Source organism: Tiliqua scincoides, chromosome 2 (assembly GCF_035046505.1).
Source record: "Tiliqua scincoides isolate rTilSci1 chromosome 2, rTilSci1.hap2, whole genome shotgun sequence".
NCBI classification, from domain to species: domain Eukaryota; kingdom Metazoa; phylum Chordata; class Lepidosauria; order Squamata; family Scincidae; genus Tiliqua; species Tiliqua scincoides.
In genome coordinates, this window is record NC_089822.1 from 71,340,210 (window position 1) to 71,363,501 (window position 23,292).

A 23,292-nucleotide genomic window follows, 5' to 3' on the forward strand; every position below is an offset into this window, starting at 1 on the left:
TAATCTTACAGATTAAAATCTTGCATATGGCTCCTAAACAATTATATTGATTTGTTCTGCTGCCTGACAAAGCCAGTCTTCAGAAAGCAGAGCAAATTACTGCAATGCAGGAGCACTAGGCCTGACTCAAGTTTGAGGTTTGCTTTGCCAGAACATGCAGTATAAGGAGTGAAGAGAGGCTATAACTGGCTCGCATACAGTGCCAGCTGAACTGAACAGCGGCACTGTGATAAAGGAAGACCTTCCAAAGTCCTTGTGTTCTGTGATAAGATGCAGGGCAGGGAGAAAGAGGCACATACTGCTGAATGAAAGGAAGGGGAGAATAGTTAAATGTTATTTGCTGATGGAGAAAACACTGTGTTCCAATTTCAGTGTTACTCTGTCCTTAAAAGAGAACACTATTTCAGCTAAAACTTTAATTTTATTGGGCATTTCTTTGGTTCTGCTTTGGCCTTTACTGATCTGCTAAAGAAAACATGAACTGCATAAATGAAGAAGGGGGGACGCAAACTGAACAAGGATGAGATGGAACACAGGAAGCTGCCTTGTATCAAGCATGTGGATAGCTAAGGATGGGCAAATTGGGGACTAGCAAAGGGAACTTGAGCCTCTGGGGATCCTCTGCTGATACTTACACACCAATATCCAGGTTGGCCACCACAAATAAACAACGAAAAGCAAATAAAGGAGAGCAGTGACTGGCAAAGTGAGCTAAGGAATAGTCTTGAAGGGAAGGGGCTGGGACCAGGACAATCAGACAACTGCTCTGGGCTCAGGTGGCTGGCAGTGAACAAGGCAAACTGTGTTGGAGGGATTTATAAGGCCCCAGGTGGAGTTTAAGGGCTTTTCCAAATTATCATTTTATTCTATATTATGAGTGCACTTGCTACTTTGATACTGCAGATAAGTATCCAGACATCTTTATTGATGCTATAGTGGAAACTGCCTTTTTCCACTAAACTGGTTCACCAAGTTATAGGCAGCTGCGTCAGTGCTTTTGAGCAGGAACAGTACATCCCTGTGGTGCTTTCGCACACGCATGATAGTGCTGGAGTGGCAACAGCCAGCTGTTTAGAGCCACATTTATTCTTAACTTCTTTAGTGATCTCCAGAATGGAACCAGAGTGTACATAGAGAACTTAGTGTACTCAAACTGGAAAACTCGTTGCAAGGAACATACGATTCCCTGCATTCACCCCAGTTTTGTGACACTGCAAGTGCTTTGCACACTACATTTATGCAATAGTCACATATATCTGCTGGCTAGTACCTGTGGCACATTGGTGATGAGCGACACAGTACCCATCGCATGTCCACATCATTTCATGAGCTCTTAAAATCAGTTGTTTTCAAAAAGGATATTTAGAAAATAAAACTTCCCCATTGCCGCTTGAACCACCATGCAGGTGCAGTCCCATGAAGCTTCAATTTCAGTAGACTTTGCTCCTGGATGGAGGATGATGCTTTACATGTTATGCTCTGAACTTTAAAACTTTTTTCTTTTTTGCTGTTCATGTACTTGGAATCTGGGAATTGTGATGGGCTGTTTGAAGGAGATGGGGGGATGATTTGCGAAAGAGATGCTGCAACCCATGCATACACAAGTATCTGCATAACAATTCTTTTTATTTTGTGACTTATGTGTTGCCCATAGCCTTTATATTATATCTATCTTTTAAAAGTTGTAAATGTACTCCTAAGTGTATTTACTCAGACACACAAGGAAAGGATGAGGTTAGATAAAGGGAACAGTCAAAGGAGGGAGTGGTTCAGGAAGGTAGGGGCCAAAGAAAACCCAATGTTGTTCTGTGCCCCAGGGCCCAAAGAAACCTGGAGCCACCCAGGATTCTGAGTCAGCTTCAAGGGCATCTAGCTTAGCTTCACCTTGCCTAGGAGCAATAAGGCTTGCCATTGTTCTGGACAGGAGTTTATCTCTATTCTACCTGGAGACACAAGGGATTGAATTTGGGACGTTCTGCATACAAATTATTGCTCTAGCACAGAGCAATGGCCACTCCTTTGTGTCCTATCACAAGATGCCCTGTCTCCTGTCTCTTAATTCCAGCAAAAGAATTCATTGACTGTACAGTGCTAATGCCAGCATCATACTTCTCTTACAAAATTATTCTATTAAAAAAAAATCTTGTTTAATACCTGACATCAGGTTCATGGTCCTAGTCAGCTCACTAGATCACACTTTAAAGAAAGAACAATGTACAAGTCCATGCTAATGTACAAGTCCATGCATGTAAGACTACCTGGTTGAACACCAAATGACATGAAATACCCTGAGGCTGCAATCCTAGATACATTTAACTGGGAATAAGTTCCACTGAATTCTATAGGGCTTTTGAGAAGACATGTATAGGATTCCACTGTTGGGCTTGTAAGAAGCTAGAAAACTGCCAAAGCCAAGCTTTCCAGAATACCTGGCTACAATACCTGTGGTGGCACAGGTTAATACCTGGTTCAACTTACAGGGTGATCATCTGTGAGGGTTCCTAAAATCAGCACTGAACGGTGTGCAAATGCAACACTTAGGGTTTTTTTAAAAATTTTTAAACACGACACAAGCACCACATACAAATTAAAGTTTATTAAGATTTTATGGCTGTAGGAAAATGTAACTTCTTCCTCCAGTTCTGAAATCCTTTCTAATCTACGGCAAATCAGATATCTGTACTTCAAATCATGAGTTCAGAGACCCAGAGAGGAATCAAAACCATGTATGAAACCTCACACATCAACCTACTTGAATTACTGTTCCGGCCTCAAAAAGTATATGAGGGTGAATTGTACAGCTTGTTTAGCCTTTTAGGATTATAGCGGTGAGACCATAGAAACAAAATGGCATTCAAGTAAGAAAAGGCTGCAATCTTTAAACCACACATTCAAAAGCAATCTGGTGAGATTCAGGAGTGCGTGCAGACACAGCTTCAACTATTCTTTGATTGTTTTGTTTAAAAAATAGCAGTATACAGACTTCAAGATAAAATGACTATGAACCACCTACCTGTAAAAATACCAGTAAGAGAAATGTATTTTTAAAAAAATGTGTTATACGTTTGTGCTTCAGGGGTATTGCTGAAGAGACCCAGGTGTTGTTACATCTTCGTTCAGACACAACTGGAATTATTGTAGGCCAAAATAATTTTAGCCTGAAGAAGCAGAAAGAGCAATATGCACCTTTCAACAATAAATCCACTGGATTAATAATCCTGTTAACAATCGTGTTAAAGGTTCACTCTAACTTTTACATGGGGCTGTTATATTTGATGCTATGCAGTAAAAATGTATGGGAATTACTTTTTGAAATGATCCATTATCATCATCTGCTTGAGTAGTTTTAAATAGTTAACAAAAACAGAATGACTTTATCTCAAACTTTATCTCAAAAGTTCAACAATAACAGCTATTCTGTTGCTGAAGTTTCTCCTGTGTAATCAGGAGAGAAAAGCAAACCCCTGAATTGGTCTAGGGGAGGTTGCAAGAAAGAGGAGAGATCATTTGCATGATATCCCAGTGGAACTTCATGGCACAACCCAAATGCAAAGCAAGCACTGGGTCACATTTTTGTGCCATGGCAACTGACTGTCATGAAACAAGGTGCATAAACAAACTTACAGTACCAGTTACATGGAATGATCACTGGATAATTTCTTTTTAATCTAAGTTGCAGGGTCCTCAACAAATTAAATAGCAAGTAGCCTCTGAATCAAATAAGCAACAACTTTCTTTCTAGGCAGTTTATTAGGAATATATAACTTGCATATTGGTTAACCATTAAAGAGATTTTATTAAGATGTATCTCCTGTATTAATCAGTCAACATTTTAAATGTGTCTTATAGTAACTGCCTGAACCAAAAACGTTATCTGTTAGCAGCAGGGGGAAAAAATTCTGTAAAAAGAGATCCATGGAGGAATTGCTAAAAGATACCAATACTCAGAGCGCAGCTGACTCTGCTATATTAGCATTCTTGAAAACATTTTCCTAAATGTTTGGTGTCCTTTTACAGACTCCTAAGAGTTATTTTGTTATCTTATAGCTACAGTTCTGGATGTTAATGGTATTGTTTAAATTATCCTCTGCTTCTGTTTTCAAATGCTTCCAGAAAATTTTATTCATTATTCTGCTACTTTAATTGTTAATTTGTTGACTTTTGTTCATCACTTTGAATGTCTTTAAACCACTGTTTCTCAAACTGTGGGCTGGGAACCACGAAGTGGGTTGTAAGCCAACTTCAGGTGGATCTCCATTTCAATATTTTATTTTTAATATATTAGACTTGTTGCTACCGTGGTATGTGACTACATTTGCGGAAACGTTGCAGATTTGTACTTTTGTCAGGCTACTAGTCTATGCTTTGAACAACAATTGACAGTGGGGCTTACTCCCAGGTAAGTGTAGTTAGGATTGCAGCCTTTGAGATGTTTGGGAAATTTTTTAAAAACAGATCAGCAACTGCTTGGGAGGGTTAGGAGGGCTCTTCTTTAGGTTAAATACATTTTTAAACTTATACTTATGGCAAACTTAATTTACTACTTAATTGATTGATTTTATCATATAGGAATGTTAAAAATTTTCCCGCTTGATGATGTCACTCCTGGCCATGACATCACTACAGGTTAATGACATCACTTCTGGTGGGTCCTGACAGATGGTCATTCTAAAAAGTGGGTCCCAGTGCTAAAATGTTTGAGAACCACTGTTTTAAATAGAAAAGCAATGCATACCTATTTTTTAAAAATGCAGTTCAAAATATGAATATCCTGAAATAACTTCCTTTGGTACAATTACTAAACATAACCGCACAAAACTAAGATAAAGCAGGGCAGGTAGAGAACTGTGTGCAGGCTTTGTTCATGCACAATTACTTCGTTCTCATGACTATCAGTTGACTATCTTGCTACACAGGTCTATCACATTGCACGACCATTGTCACTGCACTGGAATGCAAACAAGATTCTCTTACTGAATTTCAGGTAAGCAAAATCAATTCTAACAGCACTACAACTTTATTTAGGAGAACATGCTATAGAGAGCAGAAAAGTTTTAAAACCAGGGAAACACTGTCCTTCTCATGTCCCCAGCTCAACCGTGGCTGCTCCTGGCTAGTTTCCAGAATATTTTTTGCTAAACACACTGGCAATTGGGGCGGAGCACTATGTTTTACAGGGCGCCTCAACACATCCTGTCAGCTGCCTTTCACCTTCAGAGCCATTCCTAGAGGTGAGAGCAACACAGAAGCATCTCCTCTATGTTGCTCTCGCCACCAGGAATGGCTCCAATGGCATGGGAGAGGGGCAGCTTATAGGGTGCACTGAGGCACCACATAAAACACAGCACTTTGCCCCCACTCTGGGAATGCAAATGGCTATACACTAGTTCCTCCGAGAAATACTGGCTGCACTAGCACTTTTGTGCAGTATGTCCTTTGTGCTGCTTTCATGCAGGTGCAAAAGTGCTGAGCGAGTAAGAGCCAGCTGTTTCAACCTATGTACATTCTGATGTCCTACAGACCTCTGGAACTGTTTTATTGCACTGACGACTAATGACTATAGGGGGACCCCCTGTATCCGCAGATTCAGTTATCTGTAGATAGGGTCCATGCCCCCCAATGCACAGGTAACGATTTCAGATATGGGGGCATGCCTGTACTGTTAAACACAGTAAGTTTGCAACAGTCAGACTCTCCAGTCACTCCACCTACCCCACTTAGGGCCCAATCCTATCCCAATGTCCAATACTGATGCAGCTGCAAATCAACCCCGACGTAAGGGTACAAATATTTCCTTACCTTGAGAAGGCCTCTGTAACTGCCTCCCCACCACAGGATGCAGCGCATACCCCATTGGCATGGTGCCCCAATACTGGAAAATTGGATAGGATTGGGCCCTCCATTCATTCATTCATTCATTCATTCATTCATTCAAGGTTTGGTTTGTAACGCACCTTTCTACCAGGTGGGCACCCAAGATGGCTAGAAACAATTAAAATACATAAAAGATACACATAACTATAAAATACAATAAAACTATAAAATAAAAAATTAAAGCAAAACAGCAGCAGCTATATGAACCAACAGTTAAAAACATTAATTAGTAAAAGTAATTAGTAAAAAGCAGTCATCTACCGGGCATCAAAAACTTTCCAAAATAAAAAAGGCTTCAGGACTCACCAGAAGGTTAACAATGAAGGAGCTGTTCTCAACTCAAAGGGAAGGGGAGTAAATTGCCTTTATGAATCATATCTATATTTACAGCATATCAAATATCAATCTTCTTCCTCAAAATAGATTTTAATATTGACAGAACAAACGGCTAACCCATGCAGTACTTGTAATAATGCAAACTTAAGAAAATAAAACAAGTAACAGAACATGCATCACTGAACATCAGCTTATTTATTTTTCCAAATACATATCCAATTTTGTATGATTTCATGTTCTCCCTTTCATCTATTACTATCCATAGCATATTCACAAAGCTATCCTCTTTTCCTTATGTGGTAACGTGGATTGTACATGCTCAATTTACCCAAATCAGAAATCTCAGACATGCTGAGGCCCCAAATTTTTAGGCTTCAAGAAGTGGGATTCTCCTTTCCCTCATCTTCCCAGATAATGATCAATCACTGCTACCAAAAGGAATGAAGCAATGAGGAACTGTACTTTGAATGCCCTGCATATCTAGATACCTCACATGAGATGCCTTCCTTGGCCCCATAAGCTTCCTCTCCTTGGATGCTCACTGGGCCAAATTACAGCAATTACAGCACAGAAGAGTTTTACTTTCATTTCTCTTTATTCACAGCCTGTCATGGCTTATATAGTTGAGATTAAAGGTCAAATAAAAAATTACAAGTGGAATTTTTCTTCAAAAAGGGTGAAAGTTTGCTAAGTACATGCTTCAAAGATTACAAACAAAATAAGATTTCAGAAGCTTATGTGGCACAGAAGAAATAAATTTGGAGAAAGTTTCCATTTATCCCTATATACTTTAGATCAGCGGTTTTCAGCCTCAGATGTGCCGTGGAGCAGGCAGGCAGCAGCCAAGTCCCTCATGTGGTAACCTGATCCTCATTTACTTGGGAGTAAGTCCTGTTGACTATTATGGGGCTTACTTCTGAGTAGACACATCTAGGATTGGGTATGAAGTCCCTTGTTGCCTGCCCCACGTGCTGATTGGGCAGCCAAAGGAGCCTGGAGGAGGATGTCTGGGCAGAGTGAGTGAGAAGGAGGGGGCCAGGGGCAGAAAAGCAGGTAGGAAGCCAGGGAGTCTGCTGAGGCCGCCAGCCTAAGAATGGGCTGGCTTGGCTCAGGGTCCACGAAAGCCCCTTCTCCTTGGCACAGTTGCCTGCAGCTCCCCAAAGTGACCCTCCCTGCCTTGCCTTTGCCTTTCAGAGGAAGGGTGCTGGGCCACAATCCTATCCACACTTTCCTGGGAGTAAGCCCCACTGACTATAATGGGGCTTACTTCTGAGGAGACATGCCTGGGCTGGGCTCTCAGGCTCCTCTCCTAGCCCCACTTTCCTGAGAGTAAGTCCCATTGACTATAAGGGGACTTACTTCTGAGTAGACACGCTTGGGATTGGGCTTTTGGTAACACTTTTTCGGAGCAGGAGCAGGCAATTGGTAGTGGGGGGGAGAGAATGTGAGGCAAGTGCTTATGGACCTTGGGAAGGTGGGGATGAATGAGGGGAGGGACAGTAGGAGATGTGCTAACTGCAATTATGAGAGGAGGGGGGAATGTGCCTGTGGGAGGGCGTGGCGTGGGGGAGGGGGGAGAGAGAAGTGCCAATTGCCTGCTCGTGTATTTGAGAAAAAGAGGGCAACCAAAAGCCCAATCCTAGGCATGTCTACTCAGAAGTAAGAACCATAGGCACATTCCCCTCCAATGTCCCCCCTAGTCTTTGGCTGCAATCCTAACCACACTTTCCTGAGAGTAAGCCCCATTGAACAAAATAGGACTTACTTCTGAGTAGACCTGGTTAGGATTGTGCCCTTTGTCATGTAATGATTTAATTGTATTAATTATATTAATTAAAAAGTTGTAATGTAGTAATTTAATGTAAGTAAAAAAAACTGGGAGTGTGCCTTGACAATTTTAGTGCCTTTACAGTGTGCCGTGAGCTGAAAAAGGTTGAAAATGGCTGCTTTAGATGTTACATAAGGAAAGTCGCCTTTACCTAGGTTTCAGAAATGTTTCTTCTTAAATAACATTCAGGGTTTGAGGCTTGACATTCCAGGCGAAAGTCAGGAATGCCTGAGCTCATTGGAATGAAGCCCAGAAAACAAAGGTGAAGGGTGCCTCCTGTATTTCTTCCCTAGTCTCTCTCTTCTTCTAATGCATGTGTGCACGCACAGGTATGTTTTCTCAGTGGAAGTTTCCAGAACAGACCTGCCATACACGTTCTTAGTCAGGACACACCCTGGAATGACCATGGCCAAAATATTTGCATTTCAAGAGGTTTTCCTGCTTGTGATCCTGGCAGTGATGAAGTCTCCTGTATATGCCATCAAATTCTAAATCAGAAAACTAGTTTTGGACAGAATAACTCCAGAGTGCAAACCAAAAAGGTACAGATAACAAAAAGCAAGCATTCACCTATTATCCATGGAGTGAAATACATTTTTATCAATGTTATTACACTCATCAGCAAAAGCATAATTTCATTCAAATGATACATTTAATTTCAAATTAATCTTTACTTTAAAATTAACCAATATATAACCAAGAGCCAGCTGGATTTAGGGCTGAATTTTTAACAGGGAGACCTTGTTTACTGCTCACCCACAAAACTTAGTAACAACTCCAATATCATTAGCTCTCAACCAAGCTCTCATAGGCAGACATATTTGCACTCTGAGTTTAAAGGAAAGGTGCAAGAAAAATTTAATCAATAAGTAAAAGGCATGGAAAAATTAGCATAGCACTGTCCTTACCTTGGAAGAAATACACTCTCTACTACATAGAAGTCTTGCATAAGTACATCTCTGTCTGGCTTAGACGTGAGATTACCCACCGTGTACCCTATTCCCAGTTGTATGGTGCCTTTAATAGCCGAGGATGCAGTCTGCAAAGCAAAACACAAAAACATTTTAAAGTGTCAGCTTTATATTTATATCATGACATAGGATTTATGAGACTTAATTGTCTCTTTATGTTTCAACTTCTGTGTAGTGATCTCTACGTGCAGGTGAACTAGCCTGCTTTCTAGATGGAAAGATGCAAAGACACTGAAACCGCAATCCCTCAGAACTGTTTTAAGGTTATTATATACTGTTAGAGTACTTACAAGCACAGAAACAAGCTCTATGAATGAAGCATTATTTGAAAGCTAGAATCTTGCAAAACTATGCAGAAAATAGTTTCAGACTTCAGGGGGGTAGTTTTAAAAAACTTCAAATAAGAAGAAAATCAGGCTGTACATGTACATAATGATACTGAACTTTCCAGGCAGCAGATCACATTCACCACATTCCTGAGTCTGACTCTATCCATAAGAAGTCATCTTACAGTTACGACTTTAACAGCATCCATTAACCATATTGTTCTAGCAGGAGTGGAAAGTACAATGGCTGGGCTTCTGCCCTTAGCTCATACACCCCAACATATAAAAGGAATGTTTAAGTTATTTCATAGCCAAAGATATCAAGAGCCCCTTTCTGCTAGAAATGCCTCTATTTGTTGGGGCCTCTACTCCCAACAGAATGCTTGGAGCCTAATTTAGCTAAGGCTCTGCAGGCAAGAGGAATAGACTTCTTGTAAGACATCGAGTAAGAGGGACAGTCAGTACCCAACTCTGGATGCCAATTGGTGAAGTTCTTTGGCAGGGTAAGTTTGCAATAAAGAGTGTATCTGCAACTGTGTGTGTAGGAAAGCAGATACTAGCCAAGTCCAGTGCTGCTACAATGAGACTGTGCTGAGGTCTCAGGAAACAACATGGTTAATGAGCTGAATGAATAGCAGCAGGAAAAAAATAGGAGAGACACAGTCAGTTTGTGGGTTTCTGTACATGAAGGAGAATCAATACTAGGAGCACACTTTAAAATAGATAACCTTTTGCAGCTTATTATTATTATGAATATTTATATATCACTTTTCAACAAGAGTAGTTCACGAAGCAGAATAATAAATGGTTCCCTGCCCCCTGTCTAAAAAATGTGGAAGAAACACCAACAACCACCACAGGAAAAAAAACACCATGCTGTTATGGACAATTGCTCTCCCCAGAAAAATATAAGAGGATACCACTTTAAAAAGGTGCCTGTTTGCCCAGTGAGCAGTGACTTATTGTGGATCACTTTTCAAACACAGTGCAGTTGGCTTAGGACTATAATAGCTTTTAAGAAATATATTTTAACGAAAGCGGACTTGAAAAACAATGAAAACTCCTACAAATCTGTTTCGGAATGCTTTCATGTCTACCCCACCCTCCATATTTCCTTTACACTACAATCTTATGCACATGTATACTCAGACATAAGCCCCAATGAGCATAAGAAGAGCTCTGCTGGATCAGGCCAGGGGTCCATCTAGTCCAGCAGCCCACCAGATCAGTCAACAAAATATCTGTTTCCTGTTGCCACTCCCTTGCATCAGGCATTCCAAGATAGCCTATAACCAGGAGGTTGTATCATGGTGAAGTTGCACAAATCATCATGACTTGTAACTCTGATTGACTTTTCCTCCATTAATCTGTCCAATCTCCTGTTAAAGACATCTAAGCTAGATAAGTGGGACTCATTCCCAAGTACATGTCCACAGGATTATAGCCACAATTTTCTATGTTATCTAAGAGGGCACAGAGAGCTGAGATGGTATTTTTATTGGACAAACTGGTTCTTTAAAACATTACAAGATTTTAAAGCTTACATAGTCTTCATCAGCCACAGAGCAAAATATGTGGCTAAGACTATGGGTACCTGGCTGGGCTTACTACTCTTGGAACCAAGATCTACCAGTTTGTAGAAGAACAATTTAGCTAATAAAACTGCAGATGAATAGGTCCTTTCCTGAGAAATGACAGAGAAATTACTTCAAAACATGAGAAATACAAGGTAATAAGCCAAAATATAATGACTAAGATGTAGGGTCTCTCTCTTTTTTCTAATTCTACAGATTTTTTTTTTTTAATGAAAGGATTTACAGGTTACAATCTATTATGGCTTCTTTGCAACTGCCACCAATTCAAGAACATTTATAAGGGACTAAGGCTGCAAGCCTGTAACACTTTCCTGGGTGTAAGTCCCATTGAACACAATGGGACTTACTATTGAGTAGACACGCCTAGGTTTGCGCTTCAAATTTATTGTGCCTCTTGTCACCCATGGCTTGTTCTCTGTGATCTCTTTTAATAATCTAAAGAAGAAAGACACTCCGCACCAGGAGACAAAATACCTTTCATTCCAACAAAAGCCTGTTCTGTAGTTGCAGTTTATTTCGCAAAGAAGAAACAATGTACTAATGGATAATGATTGTGTTATTAAACTAATTAATATCTGAGCCTGCAAGTTGCATAACAGTTCCTAATAGGCAATTTACTGCATTCCTGAAGTGAAATTTTAATTGGTAAAGGAACTGAATGGATTGCTTTCAAATTTCCCATTTCTTCTTCTGTAAAGGTCTTTATAAAAGATTAATGTCCTGCACAAGCATTAAATTATGTAACTTTGATTGGACTTTGTTTCAGACAGACTGATCCTTTTCTTTAACTGAACAGGGGCCCACAGCATGGTCACAAAAAATGGATGCTAACTGAAAAAAGTTGGAGATGAAATAATCCTGAATCCTTCCAAGAACACACAATCGCACCATCCTATGCATGTCTACTCATAAGTAGGTCTTGCTGAATTTAGTAGGGCTTACCTCCCAGATAAATATGTTTAGGACTGCAGCCTAAGGTTCTTGTAGCACATCAAAGATTGATATCTGCTAATTATTATCTAATTATCATTTCCTAGTGAACACACAGCACAAACTAGATTTAGAAAAGCCAGGATACAGTCTGAAATAGAAGCATATGCATGTATGCGTTATATTTTGCCCTCTCAATCCGTTTTGTGGCTAGCCCAGATTGCCATAGGAACGGCTGAAATGCAGCATGTAACAATTTTCTTTGCTACTAGCTTCATTGTTTCTTGCTCATGCAAGAACAAGCCAAGTGAATCTAGTCCATGAAACCGAATTATTCTGGACTCTCATATTTTATCTTCTCTCCTCCAAAAACAACAGCTAGGTCAAGTGGACTAAGTTAACCACAATACAATGTATTTTTATAATACGTATGTCCAGATATTTTAAACATCTGCAAAAGATGACACATTAATCTGTTTAATACAATGCATCAGGGTAGGTTAAGTAGGAAAGCAATACAGGTCCAACCTTGTTATACACGGATTTTTTATACATGGATTTGACTTAACACAAATAGCCAGTGCAAATGAGAAGGAATGTGCTGATCCCTGGAGAAGGGGAAAAATGCATCCCTTTAAAATCACAGTTTAAAAAACTGCTTTTCTTACTGTTGTAGAGAGATAGTCATGCAAGAGATCATTCAATTCTTCAGCTGAGCCTGGCAAAGGCAGGGGGCCCTCTGCATTTCTAATTGCTGACTGCCTCTCTACAATAGCAAGAAAAGCTATTTTTAAACCACAATCGAAAAGAGACACACTTTTAAACTTTTTTAAACTGCTTTTATTTAACACATTTTATGGTATCAGCAGGGAGTCCCAGAATCAAACCCCTGAGGATGTCGAGGCACGACCTTATTCCATTAGGAGCAAGGAGGGGCAAGAAACCTGGAAGTGGATCTTTAAATCTATTTGCCAATGTTTTTTTGTCCACTGATATTTTTTATCCACTAGGGGTTCTGGAAAGGAACCCCAGTGGATAACGAGAGATGACCTGTATTCTGATCTGATCCAATATTCTGATCTACACCACCAAATCCATGTTTTATCAATCAACCCACAGTAAAGGATGGACTGTACAAAAGCAACAGGGAACCCTTTAATCACTGTTGTCCGGTCTCGCCAGACCTTCATAAACTAACTGGCCATTGTGTAAACTATGGACTGGGAAACATCCAAGAACCTCATCACTTTGGCACCTGAAAATGTGATGTATAGACTTTGATGATGACATATTTGAAATATTCTCAGATATTAAGTCCCTAGACAACTTCCTTCTCACTTTGGAACTTTCCAGCTTGCTTCCAGTAGGCACGTTGCACATGCTCAGTTATTTAAGTACAGTGAATTCATGGCAATTCCTAAAAGCTGAAAGTAATCTTCTCATTCTGCCTACGAAGAAAATTGTGTATTGATTGTATTATATCATCTAGGCTAGCCTTAATAATATTCCCCCTCAAGTGATTTCTTTACTTTTGCAGTACAGTGCAAAACACAAACTGGTTAAAAGTAAACGCTTCCATACAGTTGAATGATTTTTCAATGTAGTATTGCTACACATTCATACTTCTGATTTGGTTGTATGAACAAACTACTATCAGTCAGTATGATGTGGGCTCATACTCGCTATAAGATGCTTATATTCAGCTATATATTTTTTCTTCAAAGCCCATCAACACAATGTTAAAATATTCTATGTAATTAAATTTTTATTGAGTAAAAAGCCAAGGTCAATTAAAATGAGTACTACTTTTACTGTCTGTGTTGGGTTTCTTCAGAAGCCTATGTACCTCCACTGACTAATGCCTCCCTTCCTGAAGTGAAGTGAACTGGCCTTCCTTAAACCCTCCTCCCCAGCTTTCACTAGACCCCACAGGCTGCTCTACCTCCTGACTGTCCTTCCCTCCTTGCCTCTCAAGGTTTTCTCAGAGTCCTTGCCTCCTGACTGTCCTTGGCTCTCAGGGTTTTCCCTTGTAGTGCCAAGCTGTGACTATTGCTAGTGGCTAGACTAGAGCAAGGGTCTCCACATTACCCCATGGGCCAGATCTGGCCTGCGGCAACCCTCCATCTGGCCTGCAATGACTCTGTGGACAGCAGGAGACCATCAGCTCTACTTTACAGGTGAGAGGCATGAAAGCTTCTCCCAACAAGTTTAATGGGCTGCATGTGGATTGCGGATGACACTTTGAAGGTCCCTGAAGTCTCTGGAGGGTCTTTGCGAAGCCAACACAGACTCTCTGGAGGCTGCAGGGACCTTCAGAATGGCACCAGCTACCAGCATGCAGCCCTTGGTGTTTACTGTAGCCCTAATGTATGTATGTATTTATTTCTATTACCCTTGACACAGTGTCAGATATATGATGCAGCCACTGGGCCAAAATGTTTTGGAGACCCCTGGGCTAGGGAATCCCCAGACACTTTCTCTGGGCTTGCCTAGGCTCCTGTGCAGACTGGTACTAATGCACTCATGTTGTCAGTTGAGAGAGTTGCCCCCAGTAATGGGAGTGGCCTGCCTGAGCCTTGCAACAGACTGCTGATGTGGCACTGGAGCCTGGCATGGGTCACATGCCAGTAGCTTTGCTACTGGGGGGGGGGGACGGCTTGGCATTATAGCGCCAGGCAGATTCCAGACATTTCCTTTTGCATCTCACTAGGATGTGCAAACAGAACCTATTCCAAGGACTCCTTTATATTCTGTCAGCACTTTTTTTGAAAATTTTTAACTGAGTTTTGCAATAGTACAGCACCACACAAACAAAATCAAAAGCCTCACCTAGCAGTTCAGATAGCAAGTAGCTTAATATAGCAAAACAGCAATGAAATAAAATAAAATGGTGACAACACAAAATGAGTTACTCAAGCAAGTCATTCTAAAAGGAATGGTACTAAGCAAAGAGCCTATCTAGGACTAGAAAAGAGGCAAGATTACCAAGTAACAAAATGAATTAGGTTCATCAAATTCTCTGGTGATCCTCTTCTCAAGGGCAAGTTTTTCTGCTTTAAAGTTTTTCTGCCAAGACAATGCTCCAAACCAGTTTATACCATTAACTGTGCAGAAGGCAGATTCTTTTCTCCAGCAGAACACAACCAAAACTGTCTGAACTAAAGTATAACTTTGTTCAGATGTGATTGGAATTTTAAAGATTACTCTCCAAATTCAGTTTCTGACTGAATAACAACTTCTGAGGACAACTTCTGTTTTCCTCAGAAGTAGTAGACTCATCTTTTGTTTGTACCCATAGCTACCTCAATAACAGAATATTTTGTTATTAAGTATCATAGTTATTAATTTAACTACAAATACCAGAGTAGTCACACTGCATTCTTTGCACCAAAACCTCCAAATGAATCATGCTCTAACTGTAGAATTCCAGCCACATGGTGTTGGGCTGTCTGAGTCACACTCTTCCTCTAGGAACACCTTATTACATGGAACAATTTGTTTTCCATCAGTATTTTACTGTAAAGAAACAACATTGTACTGACAACTCCATTTCCCACTCCAGAGAACATGGTCTACCTCCTTCCATCTTGACAAGACAAAAACCATGAAACTGTTGTTCCTCCTTCAGGAAGGATGTGTGCATTATCTATATGCATTTAAAACAGAACCAGCAACAATTGAATGCTCAACATGCAAACTATTTGCTATTAAAACTATGGGTGGTGGGGTGAGGTGGGTGGGAAGGAACAGGTAATAATAGACCATGCTGAATTTAAAAAGCCCTTAATTTTATGGTTGCCATCCAATATATACAATCAATAATGATGCGTCTTTGTGCAATTAGAAGACCCTTACATATGTGCATCAACTCTAGAAATGAAATGAATATTGGCAGCCCAGCATGCGGCAGTAAACTTCTTCCTTTTTCCACAGGCAAAAGTACAAGAACTCAACCGAACTCAGGTTATAGATTTTAGAATTTAGTGGACAGTGTAGCATCCTAGCCCTGATTAGTAGTGCATCCCTGTCCTCAGAAAGAGGAGGATGTCGTGTGGCACCTGAACAGAACCAAAAGGTCCGCTCACCGGGCAAACAGATCTGTGTGGATGCTGGATCTGGCCCTCGGGTCTGGGTTCACACAGCCCTGGGATAAGGCAGTATAAAAAGGTTGGACAGCAGCATGCACACTGCTTCCCCAAATTAAGGGAACTTCCAGGGTCCTGAATTTGAATGGATATGACCCTGTAGTAAAGGCTTGCCTTCTTGAGATATGCATCTCACACACACTCTTTTTTACTTTTAAAAAAGCAGAAATGATCTATGTCAGTGGTTCGCGACCCACCAGTTCGTGTAATGCTTCCCTCATCCCTTTAAGGGGTGTGGGAAGGGGAGGGAGGCAGCAATGCAACCCCAAGGACTGTGTCGCTAATGGGGGTGAGGGGGGGGTGCTTTGCACTTACTTCAAGAAGGCAGGGCTGCAGCACTTCCGTTCCAAGCCTTGGGGAGCGCTGTGCAGGACTGCGCAGGGCTCCCTGCACCTGCTGCAGCCCTGTCTACATAACATGAGTACAAAGCACCCCCTTGCCCCCTTAGCGACGCGATCCTAGCCCCTTCCCAGCAAGAACTTATTGAGGGAGTAAAGTGATTATTTTGCACATAATATCGGTGCCAAGTGTGGTTACATCATTGTTTCCCCCAAGAGTACCTCCTGATCAGGAACTTTGTATGTTAGATCAGTGGTTTACAAACTGTGTTCCAGGGAACACAAGGGTTCCCTCAATGAGGACAGCATCAATTGTAGACAAGCTTCCTTACAAACATGTCCATGACTACAAATTTTCCCCTATGATCCGCAGCCACAAGGGAGTGTTCAGCGTGTTCTAGCACATACATTGTTATTCATGTGGGATAATGATGAGATTCAGCAACTGAGTCACTGTCTCATGTGAACAGAGATAATACCTTATAGCAGGGCTTTTCAATCTTCTTTGTTGCTGTAGGCACCACTTTTCCTAAGTACTACCTTTTGCAGGCACCACTTTTCCACTGCCACTAGAGAGGGCAGCTGAGCACAGGGGAAGGTTTACCCACATTGAGGCTTTTCTCTGCCCCCCCCCCCCGATCCTCAAATCAGACCTCTTTTGATGGGCCTGGTAGCTCCACAACCAAAATATCTTCCCTACTGCAGCAACACTAGCCCAGCCATCTCCATTTGGAGTACAAACTGATTTATAAATAAGTACCTGGGGTAACTAGGTAAAGTATACAAGTAAATTACCCTTATCCAGACATCCAAAATCTGGATTATTCCAAAATCCTGATATTTTTGCCCAAAACGTTTTCCCCCCCAAATTTTCTGTGCTGTGAACATTCAGAGGCCTTGTGCTCATTCCGACATACAGTGCAGGTACAGGCTTTATGTCCTGTTTTTTGCTCTGTGGTGTATACCTATATAGACATTGTTGATAAATGTCAGGCCACCAGACACCCGCACTGATAACAGTGCAAAGAGTAAGAAGAAGCATTCCTCATTTTTATGTAATTATTCTGAAATCCAGACACAGTCCTGTCCCAAGCAGTCCAAATAAGGGATACGCAACCTGTACTGGATGCCCTTCAAATAATACCTATACTTTTTTTCTTTCAGAATTTCTAACTTTATTACAATAAAAAGAAAGAAAAAAGAAAACACACAATAAAATGAAAAGAAAAACAAAAAACATTAAAAATAGTTTTAAAGTACAGATAAAGAAAATCTCTAATAATATAGCTTTACAGCTTTAGATTTACAGCTAAAGATTTACAGTTTTAAATCTAAATCTAAATTTCCACTCATATATACATTATATCTCTGACAGCCCTCAGACATTACCTATACTGATAGTTCCTATTGAAGTCAATGAAAATACTTGCATGCTAATGGTTTATGAACCATCTATATTTATTTAACCTGTACCTTCACAGGGATACTTCCTCAGATCCATCAAAGCTAGTTAGGCAAATGAGTTTAAGGAAAGTAAACAAAAGCATTTAATGACGCAGAAACATTACACCATTTTGTTGCTGGTTTCTATGTACCTACATTTCTATTTATACTATGCTTCTTATACAGCGGCCAATCTGAAAGCTCGTCCAAACAAACGAATGTCACAAATTAACAAAAAAGGAAGTATAGTTATTAAAAAACTCTGTTGAAGCACAGTTCATGGAAAAAGCCAATAAGTCTCAGGCATACTTGCTTTTCTCAGGCTTACTTGCATGATTACATTTTATCCTATAGATGATTGGATTTTTTTCCTGTCAAATCACAAATGAAACTTTCCATGTATCATTTTCCCCTTTTGTACATTTTCTCAAAATAGAATGAAACCTACATGACGTAGCTACTAAGAGCTATTACTGTGGAATGAAAAAGAACAGGAAATTGTACATTGATGATAATGAAACCTGAGCTACAGACCTGCTCTTGATTTTTAAAACTTTTATGGTTTTAAACACTCATTAGAACTGCTGTGTACAGTTTGGGTGTTAAGAGCCCTGCAAGAATTTGTAGCTTCAACAACTGCATTCCCACCACCTATTTCCACTTCTTGAAATTCAGCTTCACCCAATTCAAATACTGCCTTGAGTTTCATAATGAAAGAAAGGCAGAAAGTAAACATAATACAAACAGCAACACTTTTTGAATAGTTTTCCATATTTGAGCTGCCTACAACATCAAGATGCACAGAGGTAGAGTCTGGTTTGGTTATAGTCATAATCATAACTGGTGGTTATAGCTATATAGAGATAACTGAGTAATGGGAAAAGATAATAAATGGCTTTGCGAGTCATATCACAAGAAACATCCATTATTAGGGGTGTTTGAAAACAGTTTTATGTTTTGCAGATTTCATGATTTGAAAGCAATGTAATGTGTTTTTATTCCAAGTTCTTATTCTTTATTAATTTTAAACACTTGAAAATGTTTCAAGTGTTTTAAGTGTTTAAAACTAGGTAGGTGATATAGTGTCAACAGATGCAGTCACAGTGTTATTTCTAAATGGAAAAGTAATCTATATTAATTTCTGGAAAATATCTTAAACACCAAAATGCAGTGTTTGTGTTTTTATGTGTTTTGAACAAAAAACCCCACCCCTACCCATTATCTATAACCTAAGGTCCTACATTACAATTTTCTTGAGTGATTCTCTTGCCAACTGACCTTAACACGATTGTTACCTTCTCTCTCTCTTTTTAAACTGAACTCAGATTGCTCACATTTTACTTAAATAAAAAACATGACAAAGCATAAAGCCCACATAGGGAAATTTTAAAGATGTAAATTAAAGATGTGCTATTTTCTGGCAGCCCTATCTTTGCCATGCATAATTTGTTCATATTCAAGTATGACACAGTAAATATCAGATTTGCTTCAACATACACTGTTAATTTCTACAGGATTTCATGCAACTTAAGCTCAGGTTACAAAGCAATTGCTGAATGGAGGGGACACTGAGCTAGATGCACTTCAAAGGTTACTAGTGACAAAAAGGTGCATTCTCCAGAAGCAAAAGCAACTCTGCTGAAGCATTCTGAAAATGTATCCCTAGAGAAGTCATTAAAATTATTACTAAAGGTAGCCATGTTTGTTACTAGAACTTCGCCAATGCTTTTGGTGATAGGTCAACAAACTAACCTGCTGCAATTTGTCACATGATCATTAATCTGGACAAAAATGACCCAGTAAGATATACAGAATATTACTCTGACAATTTGCTTCTCCAAAAGCATTTCTGTCAAACAAGGAATTCCCAAGATCATCTAAATATAACACTGGTGTGTCATGATGAAGCCAGGAGCATGTTGGGAACTATAAAAAAGCAAAAAAAAAAGTGTTTTACTTTAGGGCAGGGGTGCCCAAACCCCGGCCCTGCGGCCACTTGCAGCCCTCGAGGACTCCCAATGCGGCCCTCAGGGAGCCCCCAGTCTCCAATGAGCCGCTAGCCCTCTGGAGATTTGCTGGAGCCCACACTGCCCCGATGCAACTGCTCTCAGCATGAGGGTGACTGTGTGACCTCTTGCGTGAGCTGTGGGATGAGGGCTCCCTCCACTGCCTGCTGTTTCACATCTGTGATGCTGCAGCAGCAGCAAATGAAAGGCCAGCCTTGCTTTGTGCAAGGCCTTTTACAGGCCTTGAGCTATTGCGAGACCTTCATTCATTCATATAAGTTCATCTTTAATATATACATTTATGTAAACGTATGTAGATTTATTGAAATTTAAAATGTAAATTAATTCTTTTTTACCCCCTGGCCCCCGACACAGTGTCAGAGAGATGATGTGGCCCTCCTGCCAAAAACTTTGGACACCCCTGCTTTAGGGTTAGAGTTAACGTAAGTGTCAAATGAAGAAATTACATTGGACAGTACTCTTAATTTTTTCTTGCCAGTAGAGGTAAAAGAAACTGCCCCAGATTTTTTATTCCTTCTGGTGCTGGCTATTCTTGCCAGAGAGGGCAAAGAAGAAAATATTATATGAGAAACAGCATGTGATCTGAGCCACCCTGTGAAGATATGGTCAGCCACTAGTGAAGGCCAACATGTGCGGAGGCACTGTCAGGCTTCTGAACATTCAACTGCTAAAACAAATGGACCAGCCGTAAAAACACCTTCCATAAGAGTTATCAAATCTATTATAAAAATATTCAGTTGTACGCATAAAGTAACGCAGACAAAATTGTAAACAACGTCTAACCTTTTTATAGGTTTTCTCTTCATTTTGTTTTCCAGAAGAGGGGTCTCCATTTTCAGTTACAGACTGCATCTGAAAATATAAAATGTAAAATCAAGTAGTAAGGGTTGTACATTTGTTGGGCATGGTAGCCCAACTGGTAGCAGGGAACAGGTAAGAGCCTATGAACAGAGTAGTAGGGATGAAGCAGAACATGCCAACATGGCTGTGCGATGTCAAGATTTTGCCCCGCACTACTCCACAACATTATATATGTAAGTGGCTAAGGAAGATCCATATGTGGAAATGCTGGCTATGAAAATAAAGCAGCAGGATATTGGTTGGAGATTGTACTGGGACTCTGCAGTGTCACTACACAGTCCTTTCTCTTGGTCTACCCATGCCTGAAAATATACCACCTGCACCAGCAAGAGAAAGCAAGATCAATATTGCCCATTAAAACCATGTTAGATTTTTACTAATAGAATGAGCCTACCTTTCTTAGCTATGTTGCAAACAATCTGGAGCTGAGAGAGACAGTCAACCCATTCATTGATGCTGTCAAATTTTCCAAGACTCTATTAAATACAAAAATAAGAATTTTGTTGGTCATGATTGAATCTGAAAATTCATCATAAATGTGTTACATTGTATCTCTCTCTCTCTCTCTCTCTCTCTCTCTCACACACACACACACACACACACACTTTGAGCCAATCAATATGGTCCTCCTTTCTGTGGTCAAATATAGCCTTTGTCCTATATAGAGTGCTACACTGTCAATGACCTTCTTATTATAAAACTTTTATATAAGGTGATAAATGCACACAGCACTGTGTAAAATAAAGTTAACACATAATGTTTGTTTTGAAGGGCTTGCAGAGAAGGATACAATATGGATATAAAACATTGATTTCAATCAACCAATTTATAAACACAGTTAAAATTATTGTATCTCTTAAAGACCCAAGCTTATAACTCCTAGGCTGCAATCCTAACCACACTTTCCTGAGAGTAAGCCCCACTGAACAAAATAGGACTTACTTCTGAGTAGACCTGGTTAGGATTGTGCCCCTACTTTCTGTAAGTGATCCTGGTTCGTGCAAGAAACCAAATGAATTTAAGCAGTCTATTAGGTGTGGATATGACATGAATTGACTATAATATATACAGTTTATTATAACATATGCACATATATCCAGTCAAAACTACAAATTACACACAGCCTTGCAAATCAGGTTTGACTTTGCCTTGCAGATTCTGAGCAAAGCCCAACCTTTCCTTTGAGTCCAGCCTGTTGCCTCCAGCCAAGGCATGGAATGGCAAGCACTTCCTTTGGACCTCAGCTGGGAGGTTGCTTTAAGTACAGTTGGAAATTTGTTAAAGACCTAGTGCATTCATACATACACAAATGCCTCAGTGTGTATAGACATACTATAAAGTAAAACTGTGCACTCATACAGCAAACACATCTTTTTTTAGTCCTTAATTGCCCAGTCACAAGAAATAATCAACAGAACATTCTAATGTGGCTAGGAGTCCAATTAGTTGGCTATTCCCTTCATGTGCCGTGGCTGGAGAGAGATCTCTCAGAGAAGAGGGAACATGTATGCAACAGTCACAGTGCTACATTATCATTTCCCTCCACCAACAGGGGAAACACAGAGAGTGCTATGTCTGCAACCAGCTTTATCATTCTTTCTTCTGGTTATAGAGAGACTGTGTAGATGCAGCAGCTGGACCAGAACTCAGAGGGATATTAATATGGTGCCCCATTCTGTTTGTGTGCTCTTTCTTGGAAAAGGTGGCACATACGTCATCAACAGGGTCACACTTAAATGTAACCATTACCTGTCTCTAGCATCCAGGCAAGTGTCTAATTACTGTACAAGACTGCACCAAACAAATCCTGCTTTTCTTATTTCTCTATAGTAACTGGATGCATTGCATAAATATAAAGAAATTAAAGACCTCATATCATACACTGTGAATTGGAAATTATGTTTGTTCCTAGTACTTGTCTGCTTTTGAGACCTGCATCGTTTAAAACCACAAAACTGCATTTATAAAAGCTTTCTTAACAAAAAAAAAACAACAACTTCCAAACATAATCCCAGACTGCGACAACAATTACCGCAGATCTCTCTTCAGTACTTTCCTGCTCTCTCCCTTCAGAGAAGCTACTTCATTGTACCTCTAAAGGCAAAACACTGTGACCAACAAATTACAAAGGACTCTTGCATATATCCTGTATAAAGACAAAGTCTACATCAGTCTAAAAAAGTTAGACTTTTTTTTTAAAACAAATCCTTCTAATGCCACAACAGCATTTTTTAAACAAACACAAGATCTTTTAAGTATTGTCAAGGCCCTTTCAGTTAACATTCAATCCAATTATGTCCTCAATTAACCTCTTACAGTAACATTACATAATTACTTAAGTGTTGGAATAATAGTAATTACTTACATTTACAGTAATATTATAGTAATATGTTACTTAAATAATGTCTAAATGAGCATAACTAGATGTGATGTGGGAGTTCCATGACTAGAAATCTCAATATCTTTTTCAAAAGGCAGTCACAGGTGCCTCCAATTGGGATCAAAATCATAGTGCACAGGGAAAGGTTTTATTTTAAAACCACCACCCCTATCCCACGCGAATTCCTTCATCCAAATTGCCAGTTTACCTGCAAGCTTAGCCCTTTGAGGCAAAAAAC

General features: G+C 39.9%; 1 protein-coding gene across 7 annotated transcripts in view; it reads right to left on the minus strand.

Annotated features, from left to right (window-relative positions):
- The window catches only part of PIP5K1B (phosphatidylinositol-4-phosphate 5-kinase type 1 beta), a 168,410-nt gene that overhangs the window by 49,480 nt on the left and 95,638 nt on the right, over positions 1-23,292 (minus strand). For all 7 annotated transcript variants that reach the window (XM_066616506.1, XM_066616503.1, XM_066616504.1 and 4 more), the window contains 3 exons: positions 21,069-21,150; positions 20,597-20,665; positions 8,947-9,077 (listed from right to left, as the gene is read on the minus strand). In XM_066616506.1, the coding sequence (XP_066472603.1) occupies positions 8,947-9,077; positions 20,597-20,665 (200 nt within the window). In that variant the 5' untranslated portion in view covers positions 21,069-21,150. The remainder of the gene's footprint in view (positions 1-8,946; positions 9,078-20,596; positions 20,666-21,068; positions 21,151-23,292) is intronic.